The sequence below is a fragment of the Triticum urartu genome, chromosome 6 (genome assembly GCF_003073215.2).
Source record: "Triticum urartu cultivar G1812 chromosome 6, Tu2.1, whole genome shotgun sequence".
Classification (NCBI taxonomy): domain Eukaryota; kingdom Viridiplantae; phylum Streptophyta; class Magnoliopsida; order Poales; family Poaceae; genus Triticum; species Triticum urartu.
In genome coordinates, this window is record NC_053027.1 from 29,969,041 (window position 1) to 29,992,499 (window position 23,459).

At 44.8% G+C, this 23,459-nt stretch overlaps 1 protein-coding gene across 1 annotated transcript; it reads right to left on the bottom strand.

Annotated features, from left to right (window-relative positions):
- Positions 1-1,201: 1,201 nt before the first annotated feature.
- On the bottom strand, positions 1,202-3,180 carry LOC125515919 (acyl transferase 15-like). The gene has a single exon (XM_048681404.1). The coding sequence runs from the start codon at positions 3,173-3,175 to the stop codon at positions 1,913-1,915; it is 1,263 nt and encodes a 420-aa protein (XP_048537361.1). The 5' UTR covers positions 3,176-3,180; the 3' UTR covers positions 1,202-1,912.
- Between the last annotated feature and the right edge of the window lie 20,279 nt (positions 3,181-23,459).

The following is a 23,459-nucleotide window of genomic DNA, read 5'->3' on the forward strand; positions in this document are numbered from 1 at the left end:
GGGACTCCGAACAACATTCGGTAATCACATACAAACTTTCTTTATAACCCTAGCATCATCGAACCTTAAGTGTGTAGACCCTACGGGTTCGGGAGACATGCAGACATGACCGGGACGTTCTCCGGTCAATAACCAACAGCGGGATCTGGATACCCATGTTGGCTCCCACATGTTCCACGATGATCTCATCGAATGAACCACGATGTCAAGGACTTAATCAATCCCGTATACAATTCCCTTTGTCTAGCGGTATTGTACTTGCCCGAGATTCGATCGTCGGTATCCCTATACTTTGTTCAATCTCGTTACCGGCAAGTCTCTTTACTCGTTCCGTAACACATCATCCCGTGATCAACTCCTTGATCACATTGTGCACATTATGATGATGTCCTACCGAGTGGGCCCAGAGATACCTCTCCGTTTACACGGAGTGACAAATCCCAGTCTCGATTCGTGCCAACCCAACAGACACTTTCGGGGATACCCGTAGTGTACCTTTATAGCCACCCAGTTACGTTGTGACGTTTGGTACACCCAAAGCACTCCTACGGTATCCGGGAGTTGCACAATCTCATGGTCTAAGAAAATGATACTTGACATTAGAAAAGCTTTAGCATACGAACTACACGATCTAGTGCTATGCTTAGGATTGGGTCTTGTCCATCACATCATTCTCCTAATGATGTGATCTCGTTATCAATGACATCCAATGTCCATGGTCAGGAAACTGTAACCATCTATTGATCAACGAGCTAGTCAACTAGAGGCTTACTAGGGACATGGTGTTGTCTATGTATCCACACATGTATCTGAGTTTCCTATCAATACAATTATAGCATGGATAATAAACGATTATCATGAACAAGGAAATATAATAATAACTAATTTATTATTGCCTCTAGGGCATATTTCCAACACCTTATTCACTGCAAACAAAATATTCGGACGAGTGAGTGTCAAATACTGCAGTCCACCAACAACACTGCGATACCGAAAGAATCCACGGTACTAAGGGGTTGTCTAGACACTCGTGCAAGCTGATCTGATGTAGACAACGGTGTGGAAGTGGGCTTAAAATTCTCCATACTCACACGGCGGGTTTGGCTCAGGTGCAGGGGTCACAGCACGGATTAATATGTAGGGTCAATAATCAAGTGACACGTGTCCTGGTGGGACCAACTAATAAAGCCTTTTTATTTCTCTCTTTTTATTCTACCAGTTTCCTGGTTCTCAATCTTCTACTCCACCATTAATAAGGGTAGAGACCACGAACCTTCACGTCCTATGAAATCAACGTTTGTAATACTAGGGTGCTTCCTCGAGAGAGTAGCTAGCTGTCATCCCATTGACGACGAGGCCGTCGCCGCCGGCCGCCACACAAATGAAGCTCCCCACGCTGCGTGAAGACATTTTTTTGACTGAAGTCTAATCGCTGCGCGCCCCTCAGCTTCGCGATGTCGTCCTCCGCGGCCCCGCCTTGGCCGCCCACACCATCACCTCAGCCTCGCGCCGCCGCCGCCTTGGCCTCGATCGGATTCATGGTCTCTAGTCTAGAAGAAGAACGAAGAAGATTGAGAATTAGGAAACTGCTAGAAAAAATATATAAAGAGAAATAAAAAAGTTGGTCCCATCGGGACATGTGTCACTCCATTATTGGCCCTGCATATTAATCCGTGCTGTGACCCCTGCACCTGAGCCAAAACCCTCACACGGTGTAAAAGATCCAAAGCATACTTCCATTGAGTCAAAGTCAGCCCCCCTGAATTGTAACATATCTTGTAAAATGCTTTGAAAAAAAAGATACATATTACTAAATCAGAAGAAGAAAGCAGAGGCAACGCAGAACGCTAGTAGTAGTATATAGCAAGCAAATAAATTCAAGTAACGATCCCTCCATGCATCCGAAAGAAAATCAAAGCTTGGATGAAACTGAAAGCGGATTATACGTGAGGTGGATTTGAGCTAATTCTTGGAGGAAAGCGTCGGCGTGCTCCTCCTTCACGCACCAGGACTGCACGTTGTACTCGTCCTTGCAAGGGACGCACGTCGCGCAGCTCGGCAGCTTCGTCCTTACCTGCGTGTACTCCATCAATCTCGCCGGCGGTCCAAAGCCAAAGTCAATCTCCTCCATGCCGAGGTTTCGCCAACACGACATGAGGAAAAGATTGTACCCATCCAACTGCCGCAGCTCGTCGATCTCCGTCTTGCCGGGCACCCGATCCTTGGCATGCTGGATCATCTTCACTAGCTCCATGAGGTCGCCGTTCGCCACCGCGCCACTCGTCGCCGTGACCAGCTGTGCGGTGACGCAGTTGCCGTAGAAGCCCTTCCTGGCAACCGCATGCTTTCGCGCGTTTGCTGGGAATGTAAGAACGGCGAAGGCCGCCGGATCGGACATGATTGCACGGGTTCGGCACCGCCACAGAACTGCGGCAACTGCCTCGAACACGGAGCATGGCTGCCCGTAATTCATGGTATACGTGCGTTTGATGCGGTTGATTAAGCTTGATGGCACAGTAATGTCCAGGAACTCCATTGGAGAGGGCTGGAGGGTGCCCAGAAAGCGAACAAAGTTTGTGGAAAATGGAGGCAAGTCCAACACGAACGAATCCTTGGACCTCACCGGGATGACTGACGGCGACGGTAGCCCGCGGGCGAGCTCTCCCATCGCCTGCATGAACTGCGCCATCCCGATGCCATCACAAACGGAATGGTTCAACGTCACCCCAATGACGAACCCGCCGCAATAGAAGACGGTCACTTGCATCAGCATCAATGGCTCAGAGTAGCTGAAACCCTCGTCCGCGTACAAGACGGCGAGCTCCTCTTGCAGCGACGAGTCACAAAACTCTCGGACGTCCTTGATGGCGCAGTTGGCAGACGCCGCAACGAAGGACACCCCCTCTCCGGTGCATCTGATGACGAACTCGCCGGCTGCGGCCCCGGCAGCAAGGCGGCCGGCGATAGGGTAGTAGTGGACAAGTGCTTGGGACAATCCCCTTCTGATCGTCTCGATGGGATCTTGGATTGGATACTCGAAGATGAAGAACACCGTAACTGATCTACCACCAAACATCTTGTCATAAGACGAGAGAATGATGTCGCCGCCGTTGACCGTCGCCTCCGATGGTGCGACTAACACCGACGGGGACTTGCTGATCGACACAGTGCTCATATTGTTTCTTCTTGTGTGTATGTAGGTCGTTGCCTGTGTCCTTCCCAGCTTGGTTTATATAGGACATGAAGAGAAAGAGGCTTTACCTTCATCACCACTTGGCATAAGATAAGATTGCGCTCATTTTCCGGCAAAGAAAATAAGATAAAGGAAGATTGTACAAATTCAAAATGATGTCCATGTTCTTCAGGGCAGGCATGGCATGCACACCGGCCGGCGGTGAGAGAAAGAGCCATCAGCTCCGTTGCATCCCGAGACAAGCCAAAAGGAGCCGGAGAACGTCATAAGATTCTGAGTGAATTAACTTGCTAGTGATCACCAAATTAATGCAACGACGAGCATGCATACAACTTGCTAGGGAAGACTTTGTGCACAGAACCACCAAGCCTTTAATTATACTTATCATCATCTAAAGGAAAAATAAAGCAAAGTCTTCTCCTAGCCAGCTGCCGTTCGTTGGCACGTTATGCTGGATTCTCGTTCAAGCTTTTAATTAGTATACACTGGAATCTGGTTTTTCAATTAGAGATTACAACAGATGCACTAGTTGCCTAGCATTAGTGCATTGCATACAGAGAGTTCAAGTGTAACCTAGATCGATGGATACCTCGACCACGAAGCTAATCAATCCATCGCCGCTCGCTTGCTAATTCCAATATCGTACCGTACTTCTCAACCGTTGTGTTTTTTTCTTCTACAAATTAAGATATGTTCGGGCATCGTATATGTTGCACACGGTTATTTCATAGCATGTGTGATGCACCCCTATTGCACACTATCACAAGACGATGATTCGCTACTGCGTTTATGATAGGAGTTTTTAACCATCACTAGCAGGTAGAAGGCACAGCGACACACCGCGCCCGTGGTTGAACCCGTGCGTACGTGTGTGTTGTTTTTATTTTGAAGTAAGAGAAGGCGTGGTGGTGGTATAGAGGTTGAGCTGGTTGCTCACGCTATTTCCATTTCTTATATAAAAAAACAAAGTACATTCAACTGAAGTAATTTATAACCCTGCATGGTACATCCAACAAAAATTAAGAGTATTAATTGAAGCTGTTCGAACTCATCACCCTTATTATTTTATTTTTTAAAATAAGCATAATATATGAGATCGTTCGAACTCATCACCCTTATTGTTTTATTTTTTAAAATAAGCATAATATATGAGATTGAGCATTTAACAACAACTTTGTACACGTTCTTTATCTATCTCTCTGCATATATGTTAATGTGGAATATCAGTGGAAGCAAATGGATTATTTCTACATACAGAATAGCCCCTCACGGGATCACAAGGACAACCATTCATATTCTTATCTAATTAGGTGTATTATGAAAATGCTATAGCTGGAACAGTCAGAGCTTCTTAGCGAGCATGTGAGCAATCTCCTGGATAATCAAAAATTGAAATGTGACTTCCAGCAGGCATGATCTTGCAATTGCAACTGTAACTGCTCAATACCTTTTTGGACTTTGAATGTACTAAATGGTTCAATTTATAAATACATAAGACTAATGGTAACCTTATGAGAAGCCAACTGGTCTGGTAAGAATGATAAGCAAGCTGCAAAACAAAAATGCACTTTGTCATTTGAAAATGAAAATTGAAAGAATCGGACAATCGGCATAAACCATAAAAAACACCTACATTTCTTCTTCCTCTGAATTTATATCAATCAGTTGCTTTCTTTTAATGAACAGACACAAATCACAGCAAAATTGACCCTAGGGTAACAACAGTGCATGAAATAACAACAAGGAACATTGAGCACCATAAGGTAATCTTGCCCATTATTACAAATTGTACTCCGTGTGACCTATGCCTAGAACTATTGTCGGGATAAAACACATAAATGATCTATGTAATACTATGGGTACTCAACATATTGTTTCCCAAAGATATCGGGACTTCTCGGTTTTCTCTTTCTCTTGACTCATCCAAACAAAGTATATTAATCCAGAAAGATATCTAGAGCATATAATATCACATAGCAGGATTAGAGGACCCATAATATAAGTAGAATGTACACAAATATGATGCTTAAAAAATAAAGCATAAGACATATGATTTATGTGCAAATCCAAAAAAACAAAAACTGAGGGATACATAGAGATTTTCTTTTCATAAATATGCAAGGGCATCTGTACATGGGTACCTCAAACAACCTAGTCCATCCGTCCTTGAAAGATTTTACTTCCAACTTTGTTGGAAAGTCAAACTTTTTTATGTTTGACCATATTTATACAATAATACACCAACATTTATGTCATAAAATTAGTAGCATTAGATTCATGATAAAAAATATTTTCATCATATATACGTATTTGGTTTCACAAATATTGATATATTTTTGCATAAACTCGGTCAAACTTTGAGATAGTTTGACCCTTCAAAAAGTTGGAAGTACACTCTTTCAAGGACAGAGGGGGTAAACTGGAGTTCACAACCCTTCCAAACCCAAATGTTCCTTTCTACGTATCCCTCCCTATCTTAAAAAGGACCACACCATACCATCAGATTGAGAAACTTGGTTAAGATAAGTCCTTAAATTCTTTACTTGATATGAACATGATGGAATCTTGATTTAAATCCATTATTGGTTACATCTTATCTTAAAATATATTTTTTCCTCAAATATGTTAATTGGATATAGATAAACCATAGCAAGTTATGATTAAACTAAACTGAAGCTTAGAAAGAGCCTAGATGGGGATGTTGCGGGAACCAACTCATCCTTTGTCGTGTCGCTGGTGGCGGGTGTTCAATTTTGGCACAAACCAAGTGAAATAAGGCGTGAATAATTTGTCTGATTTTAAGGGCAAAGGGTAAAGATTTACCGGATACCATACTAAACATTTAACACTCTGGTGCACCAACTTGAACTATTTTGTTTACTTGTTCCATAACTATTCATTTTCGATAGACATCATTTATCGTTAAACTGAATGCACACAATGACATCATGACTGCTATCTTCTGTAAGCAAATTTGGAGCCAGTTTGGTTGTAACGACCTCACATCTTTCAGACTGCATTCCAAAAGAAATAACTCAACATAGTGTACTTTATCTTTCGAGGATCCTTCCGAAGCAACTAAAGATTTGCAATGGTTGGGTGTTGGTATTGTGAGGTGGCACAAATGAACTTTTCGGAAGTGTGTGGGTACTATGAGATGACACAAATGAACTCCAGTTCGTGGCTGTCGTCGAGGAGAAGGGCCACGTGTGTGACACCGTGATGTGCCCGCCGACGCGTATACTACGCGTCAGCGCCGAGCACCTAGGCCACCGCCAGGTATACTGGGGTCACGCTGGGTGAGATCGACATTGGGAACCGTTGACTGGCAGCACCATCCACTACTTGATGTGGACCCAAGTCACTGGTCGTGGATCGGGTGGCTAAGAAGGTGGTGAAGGATAGGTGTATGCTACCAATGCTCCTGGGTAACGCGTGACACTGACGGTGTGGTCTGCAGCGAGCCCGTTTGTGTGTGTGTGGACTGCGGCGGTGTGGAGGTGGTTGGAAAGTCAAAGAAAAGGTTTCTAGATGGGAGGACTTTCGAGAGATAAAGCAAAGCGGTGAGTGGACATGCCTCTTTTGTTTGGTTTGGTTGGCTGGCTCTAGAGTTCATATAAGATTTAGCCAGAACATGATCTAAAACATTAGACTGTCTACGAATATGCTTGAAAACCACAAAAGAGGTCACTCGAAGAATATGCTTGAAAACCACAAAAGAGGTCACTGGCTTAAGTGCTAGTTTTTTCTCTTTTAGAAACATCGACACTTTATTAATCAGGCAAAAAAATTACAAAGAGTCTCCGTGGTACAATCTAGGGTAGAATGAAAAACACAAAGACCACTAGAGTTCATACAAGATTTAGCGAGAACATGAGCTAAAACATTAGATTGCCGACGAATATGCTTGAAAACCACAAAAGAGATGCCCGATGCAGCATGCTTGATATCGGCCACCACCGAGCCCACCACCGAAGCGATCACGAACTAAAGAGTTCACTCTCTGCGCCAAGGACAAACCATCGGAGGCAAAGATCATAGAACTGTACTAAGTACTTGTTGGGGTAGAGGTGGTCGCGTTCACCCACCCAGGCCCTTGGTACTTGGGGTTTTCCCTATGTGTGCGACGAGGCCCGTCGTGTGCCGATGGCTCCAGTCACACTGGGAGGTGGGCTGGCATGTCAGGGGTGCTCACAGGTTTGATGACGTATGCGAAGTATATTTGTTTCTTACTATCAGGTAGCTGCGGGTAGTGGGCATGCACTCATCTTGAGCAGTTTGGCAATGCGGTTTACTATGCAGCTGCACGACTAACCAGAGATGAGTAAGCGTGCAATGACCTACAAGTACTGCAATCAGTTTTATTTCCGCATAGCACGTGCAGCAGCTTCATAAGGATAGGGAAAAACAAACATGAGCTGAATTCAAAAGAAGAGGGCAACCCATGATCAATAGAATATCCGCGTTGGTTATAAAATGTGTCTTGCTTCATCACACAGCGCTAAAGTCAGTGTTTAAGAATATTTTTTCAGGAAAAGGCATTCGCACCATCTTTTTTTTCTTGAGGAAGCATTCCCAGCATCCCAAAGAAAACAAAATTGCAATGAAACCGGGCCCTGGTTGAATCAGAAGCTATTTATGCAGTTGCAAATAGCAGCAGGTCTAGTGCATGCACACTTCTCACCAACTGCCAGCAGGTTAGTGCGATTTGACATTCAGTAGTAACCTTCTAAATATCGAGCTCAGAACGTCAAAAACTCAGCATAAACACATATATGCAGAAACATAACATCGAAAAATCCATGCTTGACACAACATGGACGGTAATCAAACCCATCAGCAGATGCGCTCGCAATATATTGCAAACAAGATCAATTCACAAGCGAGCCCAGCGCATTGTAAGTACTGATTTACAGAAGCAAGCCAGTGTGCCTTGAACCTGGACGGTAATCAAACCCACCTGTAGATGCGCTCGCAATATATTGCAAACAAGATCAATTCACAAGCGAGCCCAGCGCATTGTAAGTACTGATTTACAGAAGCAAGCCAGTGTGCCTTGAACCTGGACGGTAATCAAACCCACCTGTAGATGCACTCGCAATATATTGCAAACAAGATCAATTCACAAGCGAGCCCAGCGCATTGTAAGTACTGATTTACAGAAGCAAGCCAGTGTGCCTTCAATCTTCATGCCAGAATGTTTATCAGCAGAGAACGACAATAGGAAATTTGTAGCATGGCCATCAGCAGCCCGTTTCTTCATCTCCAGCTACCAAAACAAACCCGCGGAGCAAGTAATAGCATCATCAGTCAAAGAAACTTTGTAGCTTTCATTCATGGAAAGCTGGTGGAGGTGTTCTCATAAGTTTTGTATGACTCAAACAGTAATCATTAGCTTCACAATGGTGGAAATTGTGCCGAAAGCTCCAAAGAACATTATCTCTAGAACTTAAAATACGTCTAGATACATCCATTAATGTGACTAGTAATTCTGGATGGAGGGAGTATTTGGTAACACTAGTCTGAGTAGAGGCCGAAAGAACAGTGGGCATGTGAGGGACCCATGGAGTTGGAACATCTAGATAGCTCGTAGCCATGCTTCAAGAAATGTACAAGCTAGCTAGTCACTGACCAATCAAATTTGATCAAATCCATGCAGTACTCAAGCAAGGAGCCACGCATCATTTGATATTTCCTTTAACCCAAAATAACTGCATTTTCTTTACTCTGCAGGGCATCAAGGAGTAATTTCACCACTACTTTGATAATGCTGGTAAAAATATACTCCCTCCGTTCCAAATTAAGTGTCGCTTTGTACTAAATCAGTGACACTTAATTTGGAACGAAGGACATGTTAGGGATGGAAACATTTTTTTTTATCATACTAGCCATGCCATTTTGATCCTTAGACCAATATTCGTCCATGGTGGTCCAAATTGAAGAAACTAGACCGCGCACAAAGCATAGCTGCATTAAGTTTGTACCAGCTAAATTATATTAGTGGCTAATGACCAGTTATATATAAAACTACAACATCTACAAGCAAAACAAAATATGGAGGTATAAGATTCAACAAGAGACTTTAAAGACGCACTCTTCAAGTATCGTGACAATTTTTAGTTCACTGGGTATGAGAAGGAATATGAAGTGACAATCCTGTAGTTCCGCATATATAAAGGAAATTTGAAAACAAATGCTCATGTATTTTTAGCTCTCAATTACTCCTACTTGTTTAGACAGGACATCTTGCAAATCACAGTATATGACTTGATAGAGCTATAGCCACAGTAAAAAAAAGGTGATGCAACAATGAGGAAAGCTGTACAAGTAAAATGGAAATATATCCCTGAAGCACAGTAAAGAATTAGTAGTTCTTTTGCTACTACTTAGCATGACAATCTCTGAGCAGGCATGAACATGTGCATTGGTCACTGGAGGGGCTGGAGGGAGAAGAGTCCACACCACAAAAGACACTTGGGGGGTACAACGGACTAAGGAGGAGGTAAACCAAAAGGAAAGACACTGGATGCAAGGGAGGGCAAACAGAAGAGCACATCCAATGGATAGGGGCATAGGGTGCATAACATCAGTAGATAAAACAAGCAAAATGGTATTAGTGATGAAATCCGTTTTTAAGATGCGATTTTGATTTTGATATAAAGTATACAGGTCCAGGTGGCAAAACTTGAAGAAACTAAACTGCCCACAAAGCATAGCTACAGACATGTTGGACTTCGGACCAGCTGAACTATGTGTAGCTAATGGTGAATTATATCTATACATGCATGACGCAAATTTAGAGGACAACCAGTGACATCCTGGAAAATGTTTAACCAAACAGCTTAACACTAGAATAATTGTCCATAAACTACAATAACTGCAAGCAAAATGATAGACAACATTACAAGATTCGATGAAGCTGTACTCTACAACTATTGTGACAAACTGACAACCATTAGCTCACCGGGTATCACAATGATCAAACATAAGAAGCAATGTGAAACGTCATAGCTATAAGACGATAAAATGGTCAAGAATTGTTATGATCAATTACTTGCGTAGATGGGACCAGCATGCAAGTTACACTGTGACTTTATAGTCTAACCACATAATAAAGTTAAAAGGCAACGTAGTAACGAGTAAATGCTAACAAAAATATATCATTGAAGCACAGTAAAGTGCAAGGAGTTCATTTGCTACCACTTAGCATGATACTACTCTCATCTCTGAGCAGGCAAGAGCATATGCACAAATAGTGAATGGGGAAGGCTCATATTTAACCAAACCACAAGTCATTGGAGGAGTGATAGGGAGAAGAACCCGCACTACCAGAAGGAATTGCAGGAGTACCAAGGAGGGGGTAAACTAACAGCAAGGTAAGCAAATCCATTAGAGAGAGAGGGCGGTAAAACATTGACAAATAAAAGAGATGGAGGTTGGGTGAATGCATGAGCAAGAGAACAGAGAGGTATTGTGGAAGGGATGAGGAAGCAGGGCCTACAATAAAGATTCAAGATACAACCTACCATCAAAACATAAGACATGCCTATGTGGGGAACAGGTAAGAAATTTGGTACTTGAGAAATTGCAGTAAAAAGATAGCAGTGCATTTCTTGAAGGAACATATCCAATACCTCAACAAACATGCAGAAAACAAGCTTACCTGCTCAACCAGTAGATCATATATCTAACGGACAATCATCTTAAGCATTTTGTGGAACATCAGCTGCATCCAGCCCACCACGAATACCTCTCTTTTTGCAAGCATCAGAAGTCAAACAACCAAAATGCCATTCAAAAAAGCCAAATAGATACGAGGACGCATCTACGAGATATTTACAAATACTCATAGTTCCAGTTTTGATACAACACTAGGGATAGACAGGGAAAAAATAAGCCACACCTAGCTTCAAAGTTAAAGAATAGTCTGAAAACAGTATAAACTAATGAATATCATAAAAATGAAAAACAAGCACTCAGACTATTTAGCTGGCCAGAAGAGATAAGTTATCCAGAATTATTAAGCTTATTCCATGCCATATCAGGATAAAAATATAATCAAACTAATCCTATCAAAAAAGTGATCATAACTATTCAGATTTACTCCTTTCGTTTCTAAATATAAGCCCTTTTACATATTTTAATACAAACTACGTACAGATGTATGTGAACATGAATGTAATGTCAGTGAAAATACGTACTCCCCCAAACTTAGGCTTTTGGCCTAGCTTGGTAATCACCACCCATGGCCTGGATAATAGTCAGAGTGATAGCTTGTGGAGGCTCTCAGTGCGGCCTCCTCAACCCGACGGGTAGCCACTACCGCCGCGTTGTACTCACGTGGCTCTCTCTCATAGATGTAGAAATCTCTAAAATGTCTTATATTTAGGAACGGACAGAGTAGATCTTAAAATAAATTTAGCCTGAAAATGAAATGATTTATTAGTTTTGCCAGGTACAGATGGAGCAACATACTATCCTAGAAGTGATACAATGAACAATTATTCGTAAATATTAAATAAACTCATCATGTTTTACGATGAGTAGCAAGATTAGCAGAGATAATAATATTGGATGAAAGAAATAGAACTAGTTCCAGGCATCCAAATATACCTATTGAGCAGACTATTTTACAATTCAGTTTGCTTAAGCTATTTTTTCATGCTGTCTTCAACTACAACAATAATAAATAATATCTTGAGAAGAACTGCACTGTAGGTATGCACTAAAAAGGCAATAGTGAAATTCCGCTCAAATCAGAAAGAATTTGCCAATTTTGGTGTCCATTATCTTATTCTATGGTTATTCATATAATGAACTGGCAAATAAAGTTTGCTAGTGGTGACTTGAACGAGATAGTTCAGTGAGGATGATCACAATAATATGATAATATTAATTATTAAAAGAAGAACACTACATATTTCTTGACAGTGCAGATACTATACATTGATGGCATCCCATCGTCTGGGTATGGAAGCCAAACTGATGATATAAAAAAGCATACCAATAAATCCTAGCAACAAAAGTGATCCTAAGTCCTGGCTACTCAGATTTACATTATGTTTAAATAGATTTAGCATTAATGATGAAACTGACTCAATTTATAAGTTTTCCTTGGTACGTACACAACAACATATGGACTTGGTACTCACAGGACTCTGCTACAATTGATAAAATGAACACTTGCTTGTAAATTTCCACCAAGTATGGCATTATGGATTTAACATTATTAGCATGATCAGCATAGATAACAATGTCGGGTGAAGTGAATATAACTTACTTTAAGCTTCCAAATGTACCCATGGAGCTATTTATTTGAAATTTCAGTTGCTTCAAGCTAGTTATTCATGTAGTTGCTTTCAACATGAGAAAAATCTACACTGCAGCAGTGCACCAGCACTATGAATATGTCAATAGACAGACAACAGTGAACTTCAGTTCAGTAATTACAGATTTTTTTGCAAATATTGGTGTTCACTGTGTTTGACAAAGCTGTGACAATTGAAAACCATTCTCCTAGGTACAGAAGGAGAGCCGGTGACATAAAAAACATAAGGCACTATCTACCAGTAACAAATGTGATACCAGATCATCCACATAACATAAAAAACCACCATGCAAACAATGGAACAGAAACACTACAGAAAAAGTCCATGTTTCAGAGTGATAGAACATGAAAAGATTACTCTTACCTATAGTGCAGACACTTTCTAATGCAAGGTATTGAGAGTCTATATTGGGAAATCTCCTAACCTCCAATGACTCAAGCTAGACCGTGTAGAGGTAGGAAGGTATAGGTAGGACCACCATATGATTATACTCAGCACCCATGAAGAATCACCATCGTGCTCGCTGTTTCTCTTCCATAAGCGTGCGTTGCAGCCTGACAACGTGAGTAAACCAAGTCCACCACCCTTTTGTATTATAACAGAGATATCATGCTCTTTGGTGTAGTTCAGGTTTGCTGGGAAACGTGTCACAGTCAGGCTCTGCCTCTCCATGTCAAACTCAAGGATACTGCTTGAGCGACGAAGGCGGCTGAAAGCCTCGGTTAGGCGCGTCGGCTTGTTGGAGTTATAGAAGCCAGTAAAGGGAATTTTCAACTAGCAGGGAGTGCATCATCGAAAAACCCATGGCAGGAGGACCGCCCATAAAAGCTCTTATATGTAATATACACACTTTTGAATACATGATATCGATAGCCTACTTTCTGAAATTTATTTACCTCCAATGGGTGTACATGTTTTCTCAAGTCACCAAATTCAGTTTCGCCTATTGCCGCACTGCTCTTAATATATATAATTTTTTGTACTAAAATCTATACTTACTACAATACTATGTTAAGGAGTATACTTTTTCATTACTTGCTTGACATACTTTTTTTGAACACACTTGTTTGACATACTTAACAAAAAAATAAGTTAAATATAGTTCTATTATTTATTCATTATATATTTGTAATATACATCATTGAAAAAAAACTAATGTGTTGCGCTAAATTCAAATTTTACTTTGTAAAAAAAATATTTTGTTTCGATACTTGTGTAAATTATATAGTTTATACATATGTATGGGTTCTGTTGGTATCCTTTAAACATATGGTTTAAAATATATTGTAATAGAAGTTGTACTATATGATTAGGAAAACATATCTATAGAAAATTCTAGAGTAAAAATTTAATCCGATGTGAGGGACTGTTCCAGATATACTGGTTTTGGAAGAACTAATGTATAAATTTAAAATATATTTATTAAACCATATGTTATGGATTACACAATGTACAAATTTAACCATGTCTATAAGTACGCTATGCTCCCTAATTTCTGAGGCCTCACAATCAATTGAGGTCTCAAATTTGAAACTGGATCATCCGATTTTGACCCGGTCGACAATTTATCAAAAAGCTCTCTCATTCATTTCTTCTAATTCACTATGCTACCAATTTTGGAGTTTTTCATTCAATTGAGGTATTCAATTTCGATTCAGTTCAAGATTTTGACCGGGTCAATGATTTTTAAAATGAATTAGGAGCAACGGCCTATAAGAACATATCAATCCCGCACACCCTCTCACCACCTAGAAAAAGAAGCATCAACATGTGATATTGTAGCACCAAAATAGTACATGTAGAAAATTTCTCCACATAAGTACGAGTTGATTAGCAGATAACACGGAATAACACCTCGAAAAGCCAATGAAAACACCATATTATAAATATAATGAAAAACACACTCCATCATCTCGGCCACTTGCCAAACAAAATACTCCCTTAGTTCCAGAATATAAGGTGTGTTTGTTTTTTAAAAAGTCAAATTTATTTAACTTTTACCAAGTTCAGAGCCAAAAAATATTGACATCCACAAATCTAAATAAATAAAATACTATGAAAATTAAGTTCATCATGAATCTAATGATACCATTTTGATACTATGGGTATTAATATATTTCTCTTTAAATTTGGTCAAACATAAAGAAGTTTGACTTCTAAAAAAACTAATACACATTATATTTTGAAACAAAAGGAGTAAAAACATTAGGAGAACTCAACAACACACATGACGCAGGAAAGCGCGCTCAACACTTCTAGTATTTATTAAACCACATGGTTTAACGATGTACATGTATACTCTTCTTTTAAAAGAAGAAATAATGCACCCATGTCGTCATCTAGTTCCGTCCATGGATGTAGATAGGAGGACCAGGCGATTATACTCAGCAAATCCTTCTATGAACATGTGCTCCGCGTCCTTCTGTGGATTCAGGGAGAGAATATTGTGCAATTCGATAGTTCTTTCCAGCACCCATGTAGTATCACCATCGTGCTCTCTATTCCTCTTCCATAAGTGTTCGTTGCAGCTTGACAACGTGAATAAATCAAGTCCACCACCCCTTTCTGTTATCGCAGAGATCTCATGGTCTTTGGTGTGATGCAGATCTGTTGGCACATGTTCCATGGTTAGGCTCTGCCTCTCCACGTCAAACTCAAGGATACTGCTTGGACAAGGAGAGCGGCTGAAAGCCTCGGTTAGACTCGTCGGCTTATCAGAGAGAAGCCAGTAAAGGGAATTCTCAACCAGCAGGCATGCATCTTCGAAAAACCCATGGCAGGAGGTCCGCCCATAAAATCCTTGGGTGGAAGAAATGTTGAGACGAGATTACTCCACTGGCTTGTCTCCAACGAGTAGACGCAGGTGATTGCTCGTGAACCCTCAACGACCACTAGGACCACCTTGAAGTGGTCGCCGACTCTCGCATCGCGAAGCACCACTCCATTGACCCATGCTGACAGACTCTGTGCTGGAGGGGGGTGAAGATAGGGTCCCACACCAGGAACTGGTACTCATGGCCGAGGAACATGAGTACGAGGCCATGGCGGCAGCTGAGCACTTGGTCGACTTCCTTGCCCTTCATGGAGAAGCGCTTGGTGGGGATGCGATTGGGGACACAGAGTACATGCATTTTTAACAAAATGTACTGAACAAACAAAGACAACAACCTTTGCTCAAAGTAAATAATTAAGAAAACAATTGTGCCTCCCATGTAATAATCGTTGATATCACCCTAGCTTGCCGCTCTAGGCTTCGACGATTACGAGTTCTACAATGTCTGCCTTGAAAACAAGAGATGTGAGACTACTTATTATCACTTTCCTAACATGAAAGGATGTGCACGGCATTCCAACAACAAATAATGAGAAATTAACTTTATATGCCACTGTAAAGTCATGCCATTACATACACCATACACTTTCAAATGGATCTAGTACTACTATATCCAGGAAGCTTCTTGAACTGCAACGACTTGAGATGGATCATGACGATGCCGATTATTGTGTACAGGAACATTGGATTATTATTATTTTGAAATGGTCACCGGGGCGGGGGGAGGGGAGGGGGGGGGGAGGCTCCCCACCTGAATATATTTCAAAGTGGCCTTAATGCCATGAGATTAATCCAGTTTATAAGAAAAACCGGATAGAAAACCTAGACAATTTGACCCCGTTTATGAGGGAAACCGGGCCAAAAACCATACAAGAGAGGGTAAAAGAAGAGAAACCAAAACAAAAGACGCACAAGACAAGACACGCCTAGCTAGCAAACCGAAGGACATCACCACGAGAGGCACAAGTAGACGACAGGGAGTAGTCGAGGGGTCACAATACCAAGACTTGACAAGTAGCCTAACGTACCACACTGACGTGCATACCGAGCACCACGGCGCAACAGAGGAGCATCCACATAAACGAGTGACTAGCACGAACCTTGACTGGGAACTCCGCCATGGAGAATCGGGAACAATTAGCAAGTTGGGGAGGAAACTTGCGGCATCATTGAGCAAAGATGAACCGAGACAACGCCAAGAGCACGAAGCTCGCCGCACCACAATGGCAGCCATGGAGGTCCTGAGCATGCACAGTAACAGGGGCGACACGGACGAACACCACCACATACGAACACATATCACCGTTGACCCATCCGGCCGCACCACCACCACCAATCCCTCCAGCGACACCCACACGTCAACCAAGCAGACCCCAAGATGATGCCTTCAAGAAGGGTCACGACGTTGGTTGCGCCGCCATCATCCGCACCAGGAGGACCTGGGCCAGGGGTTTCCCCCGGGGTCTCAACTACCATCTTCATCTGACCAAGCAAGGAGAGCCTTGAACGTTGGCCGTCTGGTCGCCACCCAACGACACCCCAAAGAGGGGAGAGGTGTCATACAGGAACGAGGTGGTCCAGAGAGGATCACACCCCGCTAACCTGGCTTCTGATGGGAGAATCGAACCACTCCGGGGTCCGATGACGAGGAGGAAACAACCTGACGACGACGCCTCCAAGGAGGTTAGCGGTGCCCACGGGCGTCGCCGTCGCTGGCTCCCGATGGAGCATGGCTTTCGCCACAGTTGATCCAACAACCACTCAACCGAGGCTGAGTGTGTTGAGTTGCGCACGAACATAACCTCTAGTAGCCACATCCCACCTGCCGCGTAGAGCTGATCCTCCCGAGACGTGCCGCCACCACGCCATCGAGCAGCAGCCACCGGAGGTCCGAGCTGGACGTCAGCAAGGCCATGGCGTGAGACATGGTTGACCCGAGCCAGAGAAACGCCAGATCTGAGTGGCGCCTGTCTTGGCAGACCGTCACACAGCAGGACCAGAAGCAGCCGAGCGGATCCACAACATCCGCCGCGGACCACCAAAGACCAGATCCAGGTGGATCCAGCCCGCCCGCGCTGCAACAGGGTAGTCACGGATCGAATCCGGGTCATCTGCTGCGCCGCTCCACCACCCCAACGCCGCGCTTGAGCGGCCAAGCCACGGCACGGTCCAATGGTATAGAGCTAGCCCAGAAAAGAGAATCCATGGCATGGCTATTCACTCAATCAAAAGAGAAGGTCATAATCTGGAAACTATTCCAACACAGAAGGGTTCTACGCTAGGAATCACTAAACTAGACGAGCACTTCTCAAGTGCCAGCTAGGAAACTATCTGTACTGTAAACCAACCTTGTCCCCACCCGTAGAGAACTTTTAGTAGATGGAAGCGAGCTCCCTAGTCCTATTCGACCCACTTGGAATTCCCTTATGTGAATCATTCATGTAGCATTGATATACGAGAATTGCCGCACGGACGAGATGCAGGTCGCTGGAGCTGGCTGTGCCAGATCCGACACCCACACGAGAACGCCGCCGCGGTCACCGAGGGAGGGCTTTGCCGTGCCCGAGGCCTTCCCATGACGTGAGCAAGGTCTCCGCCGCCCGCCGTCGGACGTGTAGGCTTCGCCCTGCAGCTTCCTCCGATGGCGGCGGCGAGGAGAGGGAGGGTTTTGCGGCGGGGAGCTAGGGTTGCTTTTCCGCCCGAGCCGCTCGCACGGGAGCGACGCGGGGGCGTCCGGAACACTGCATTATGGTCCTTGGCAAACCCCATTATACCTTAATAACGTGCCCATATCTATTTGGATCCGAGGGAATTTTTAGTGTTTGTCCCGTTTAATAATTTTCTCCATCACTCATGAAGCAACATCATCATATTCATTCTTCCGCTTTCATAATTGGGCATTGAAGTCTAACAGCGAGAGGAAACCCAACCCACCATCTTCTGCTTGCGTAATCAAGAACCAATCATTGCTCCCAATCGCACTCCCAGCACACACACGCACCGGCAACCCTATCACAGCAAGACTTTGCCTCTCCAAGTCAAACTCGAGAATTCCAACCGAGCCTGCTCCAAGCAGCCAGTATAGTGAATTCCTAACCAACACAGCGGGTTCAAAGGATATACCGTTAAAACCCCAGCCGGAAAAAGGGTCCGTAGTGTCCATCAGTGGCAACGATGTAGATGTTGAAACGAGATTGCTCCATACGCTGGTCTCCGACGAGTAAACACTAGCGACCGCTCGTCTTTTGTCGCCGTTGCCTATCTAGACCATCTGGAGCGTGGCTTGTCGACCAAACGACCAGGGAGGTTTTGGTATTAAGAATCTCCAGGTCAAAAAATGATGCCTTACTTAGTAAATGGCTATTCAAGCTACTTACTAAGGATGGTGTTTGGCAAACTCTACTGCGCAACAAGTATTTAGGTCAAAAAGTGATATCCCAAGTATATTGAAAGCCTGGCAACTCGCATTTTTAGGCTGGTTTGATAGCGGTAAAGAATAATTTTTTCGCTACGGATCGTTCACGATAAAGAACAGCTTTGAGATACATTTCTAGGAGGACCAGTGCCTAGGAAACGCCACTCTTCGGGAACAATATCTAGCTTTGTACCGCATAGTACGCGATAAGAATGATACTCTTTCACACGTTCTCAGCTCGTCCCCACTGGATGTATCATTTAGGAGGGATTTGATTGACCCCCGCCTTGTGTCATGGCAACATCTACTATCCCATTTAGATTTTATTAACTTAACACATAGGCGGGATGTGTTTCGCTGGAATCTGACTACATCGGGGTTCTTTACAGTTGACTCTATGTACCATGCCCTATCGCACTAAGAGATTTCAATGGACAATAATAAACTAATATGAAAATTGAAGATGCCACTGGAAGTTAAGATTTTTATGTGGTATCTTTAGAGGGGAGTTATGCTAACTAAAGATAATATTGCTAGATGCAAGTGGCAATGAGGCAAAAGAAGTGTAGCTTCCAATTTGTATCTTTCGACAAGTGTTGCCAATATATATGGTCACTCGCTTGACGGAATAACAAATACGATCAGTACGCTAATTCGAGTGGGAACGTATTCCTTACAATGGTCGCTTTGGCTATGTAGAAATTGTTACAGTATATGTGGATTGCACTAGTCCTTTTCATCAATTCGGACTTTTGGTATCGTTAGCTAGTGCATGAAGCTTAACATGGTATTAGAGTCTAAGGTCTTGAGTTCAAGTCCTGACTATCGCACTGCCCCCTTTGTGTTCACGTATATGTAGATCCACATATACTGTAACACCCCCTCTCATGTGTGACTGGGAAGACAAGTCAAAACGTGCAATCGAAAGAGTGTGACGGCGCGCGAAGACCTTAGCTCCGATATCATGTTAAGCTTCATGCACTAGCCAACTCAACCAAAAGGCCAAACTAATGTAAATGACTAGTGCAATCCACGTATACTGTAACAAAAATGATTGTGTTTTTAATGGCAAAACCTCCTCTCCTATGTAGGTTATCTACCCTTGTACGCATTGGCTCCGTATGTGGTCTAAGCTGCACCAAACGGAGTACCAGTCGCTGTTCAAGGTGGCGTGTATGCGGTTGGAGCGGGTGGCCAGGGAGATTTTACCCAACTGGCTAGCAGCATAATCTCCGAATCAGTCCACCTCCTTCGTCGACATAAGCATAATGTTGGTCTTATATTACTTTATTGTTGTCGAATTGTCATTTTTACATACTTTGTCAGACAGTTCTTTTTGTGCCTGTGTGCATCTTAAATATGCAGAGACCGGGTGTTGCTCATCATGATTTGTGTCCTCTTTATGCTTCATTTTGTGATAATAAAAGCGTCCTTTATCAAAAAATCAAGACCACCTGGAAGTGGTCAAAATCTCGAAGCACCGCTCCATGTGGAAGCGATTCCCCGCGTCGATCCCCTGGGGAATGCGAGGGTTGTGCTGCTCACCAGTGACAGGGTCCCACACCAGAACATGGCACTTTAGCGGTTCGAGGTGCCCGACATGGACAAGTACGAGGCTATGACGGCATCCGAAGGTGGAAAAGTTTCGGTCTTCGCATTGAAGCAGCAAGGACAATCACCCGGGTTGGATACAATCGAGGGCCTTTAGAGCACGTACAAAGGGTATGTTCGGAAGATTTTGGTTGTATAGAAACCAATGACGGAAAGGTTGTGGCGGTGGTATCGCCGGAAGCGGCGAGAGAAGCCTGGGTCGAAGACGAGGAGGCGCCAATGCCTGCAGACGACAAAGGCACGAGGGAGGGACGACGGCTGCGATGGCAGGCGAAGGAGGAATCCAAAAGCAGGTCATCATCTTCGAGGGGCGCCACACCGGCGAGCGGGGATGCGGGCTCCCATGAAAACGCATCTCCGAAAATTCTGATATAAATCCAGGAATAATGTGGGTACCAGGACTTGAACCCTAGTGGGTTGAGGATACCACTGTCCCTCTAAGAGCATCTCCAGCCGTTCGGCCCCCCAGGGCGCCGAAAAAGAGCCGCCTGGGGGCGAACCGGCGCCAAATTGGCGCGTGGGGGTGACTTCGTTCCCAGTCGTCGGCCCACAGGTCGCCGCAGGCTTGGCGATATTCCATACAAAACATTGCAAACTCGGCGATTTTGGCACGAACTCGGCGAAAATTCATTGAAATTTGTAAAAAAAACTTAAAATCATGCAAACTACGCCTACTACTACGCCCGCGACCACCGCCTGCCATCTACATGCCGAGAAGCCGTTAGAAGCGGGTGTTGTCGCCGCCGTCGCCGCCGCCGTCGTCGTCGTTGTCGCACGCCTCGCCGGTGCCGCCGCCATCCCTGCTGCAGCCCTGGCCAGGGTCGCCGACTCGCGCTGGGGCACTGAACGGCCCGGCCTCGTCCTTCTCGTTGCTGTCGAGGATGATGACGCCGTCCTTCTCGCGTCCGCGGCGCCGCGCCTGGAGCTCCGCGTACGCCCGGCACTGGCGGAGCACCTGCTCGCGGACATGGTCCTCCCTCGCCCACTTGAGGGCGGACTCGTTGTCGGGGGCTACCATGTCGACGTGCTCCGACTTCACGGGGAGCAGCCCCGGCTTGGGCATCGGCCGTACCAGGCGGAGGGAGCGCGGGGAGGGCCGGGGACCCTCGTTGATGACGAGGGCGGCGCTGCGGGTGCGGCACCCGAGCGGCGTCTCCTCCGGCTCTGGCTTGACGGGGCGGATCGCCTGCGAGCCGGATCCCGACGACGAGGACGACCCTGGCTCCATTTGCCGCGGCGTCCAGGAGCTGCCAGAGCGGCGAGAGAAGGACGACCGCGATGGGTACTCGAGGCACGGCACGTTGCCGGTCTCGATGTGGTCGAGACAACCTCGAGGGTGCTGCCTGGCACGCCCCACCACTCGCGCCGCCCGTCGGCGTAGAGGCGGCCGTGGGGGATGACGCCGTTGGTGGAGGCCATCTGTTCCTCGCTACAGCGCGCGAAGTATATGGACCACATCGTGTGGCTGTCGGTGGCGTACCGCGGATCGTTCCGCTGCTCCTTCGTCAGGGACGAGCGGATGCGGGCGATCTCGGCCTGCCGCGCCGCCCCTTCGGGTACCGATGGCACCGGGACACCGCCGGCGCTCAGCCTCCACGCCCCCGACACTCGCATGTCCGGCGGCGACGGATACTCAGCCTCGTACGGGAGGCGCGCCTCCGGCTCTTGGAGATGGCGGCGGCCGAAGCCGTTCGCCGCCGCGCCGTTGCCTGGAAACCTCTCAGGCATCTGTTCGTCGGCGGGAAGGGGGGGAAGAGTGTTGCTTTGTGCGCCGGAGAGGGGGGAAGAGTGTTGCTTTGTGCGCCGAAGAGGGGGGAGATGAGAGCTGTGGCGTCTACCGGCGAGGAGGTCGCCTTTTATAGCCGCACCGGGGCGGCGAGAGGCTGCATGTCGGGCGACGCGTGGCGCCAGAGGGCGGGACGCGCATCGTGGCGCCTTCACTGCGCCGCCCGTGAGGCATCAATGGAGGCTGAACGGCGCGGCAGCGCGGCAGCCTTCGCATTGATTCCCGCGGGAACCGAGGCGATGAGGGCGACGAAGCGGCGTCTCGCTGACTCGGCGGGTCCATCTTCGTTTGCGCCAAAACCGCTCGCCCCGACGCCCCAGGGTGCCCCCAGCGCGCCGGGTTCGGCCTGGGTACACCGGCACCAGTTTTGGCTCAAACCGGCAAAAAACGGGCTCTTGGGGCGCGACTGGGGCGATTTTTAGGCGCTGGCGTGGAAAAATCATCCGGGGGGAGGGGGGGCTGTTGGAGGCGCGGTTGGAGATGCTCTAACCATTCAACCAAAGATTGGTTCGTTGCCGGATAAACTGTTGAGTGGAACTCGAGAGTTTTTTATTGATAAATATTTGAATCCCTAGTAGATGCTACAGCGTACATCTCATCATATACTCCCTCCGTCCCAAAATTCTTGTCTTAGATTTTTCTAAATATGGATGTATCTAATACTAAAACGTGACTTGATACATCCGTATTTAGATAAATCTAAAAAAAGAATTTTGGGATAGAGAGAGTATGTAGTAGGACGTGACCAACTTCTTTGCAACTAACGTGACCGTACTGAAGTCCGATTATATCCCATAGGAAACAATCCGAACACGGTTCAAACTAAATTTCTAGTTCCTTTGTTCCCAAACATAAGTCTTTTTAGAGATTCCAATAAATGATTATATACGGAGTAAACTGTGTTAATATACACTTTAAAATAAATCTACATACAACCGTATGTTACACGTATACAACCTGAACTCTGATTCAAACCTAGGATCCGGTTGAGTCCCACATACCTCATATTATGAAACATTCAAAGGGATGATTTAAATAATCCAGATACAAATTTAGCCCGTCAAAAATCAAAATGGAGTAATCCCACAAAAAAATAAATCTAAATGGAGCAAATTTGTTATTTTCCTAGTCACGAATGGACTTGCCACACGCAGGAACAATAGTTACAAATTGCCTTACTAGGTAAATTAATAATTTTCTGGATTTGAAAAATGAACAATACTGTACTTCATAAAATCCATACCATGTCCTTACTACGGATTTTTTTTTTGAGATTATTAACAATATCAGGA

Bases quoted from the DNA above. Each gene is read 5' to 3' on its own strand.
- LOC125515919 (XM_048681404.1), bottom strand. From the start codon at position 3,175: ATGAGCACTGTGTCGATCAGCAAGTCCCCGTCGGTGTTAGTCGCACCA.